This window comes from Sphaeroforma arctica (assembly GCF_001186125.1).
Source record: "Sphaeroforma arctica JP610 unplaced genomic scaffold supercont1.11596, whole genome shotgun sequence".
NCBI classification, from domain to species: Eukaryota; class Ichthyosporea; order Ichthyophonida; genus Sphaeroforma; species Sphaeroforma arctica.
Window position 1 is genome coordinate 1 of NW_014028962.1, and position 814 is coordinate 814.

At 45.2% G+C, this 814-nt stretch overlaps 1 protein-coding gene across 1 annotated transcript; it reads left to right on the forward strand.

Moving 5' to 3' along the window:
• Window positions 1–405: 405 nt before the first annotated feature.
• SARC_17661 (hypothetical protein) lies at window positions 406–682 on the forward strand (the record flags this gene model as incomplete). Its single annotated transcript, XM_014288247.1, has 1 exon — window positions 406–682. A coding segment is annotated over one exon (277 nt), but the record flags the coding sequence as incomplete, so codon positions are not given.
• Between the last annotated feature and the right edge of the window lie 132 nt (window positions 683–814).

Sequence of the window (814 nt, forward strand, 5' to 3'; positions counted from 1 at the left end):
GCTTTAGTAAAACCCTAAACCCTAAAACCCGACGCTAGCAATGGATCAGGGGAAGATTGAGCAAGCCAGTTTGCGGATGACAATGGTAAGGCACTTTCAATCCAAGATCGCTACGGAGCTACGCATCATACACGCTGAGAAAACTGTGGACAGTAAGAAGTTTGTCAAGGACATAGATAAGTTACACACTACGTATCGTCCAGATTGAAAAGACAGAAGGTACCCTATCGATACGAGTAACTTGGCGTTGTTGTCGATATCGTTCAAGGAATTTGGTCAAATCATCCTCACTGCGAATTTACGTAAGAACCTCTTGTTCGAGGCTGCGCAACGGAGATTTATGCCAATATCTTATAAGTATAATAAGTCGGAGAAGGCGAAGGGTGCTGTAACAAAGCTGAAAACATGGAAAGAGCAGAGAGAGATGGTAGTTTGTCTTTTCTCAACCGACATCCGACCGGAACTGTCGGTATCCATTATGGTACCACCGGACGAAGGGATCCCATTGTCTCATTGCCTCTTGGACCTGGACACCCATATATCACGTGCTCAGACACAAGAATTGTCATCCGACAAGTTGAGCATGTGCGTGTTATGGGTACAAACATTCTGTTGGTCGGCTCTTCACCGAAAAGACCAAGGGGTGTTGTACGCAGACATGCATCAATCTTATCCAGACAAGGTAAGTGAGATTTCAATTGAAGGGCCAACCTATGGTATCATGAAACTCGCCGACCTAACATGGACTGAGTTTTATTCGAAACCAGACCAGACGGTTTCGAAACGCCCGAGTTCTGTGGTGAAATTCATACAG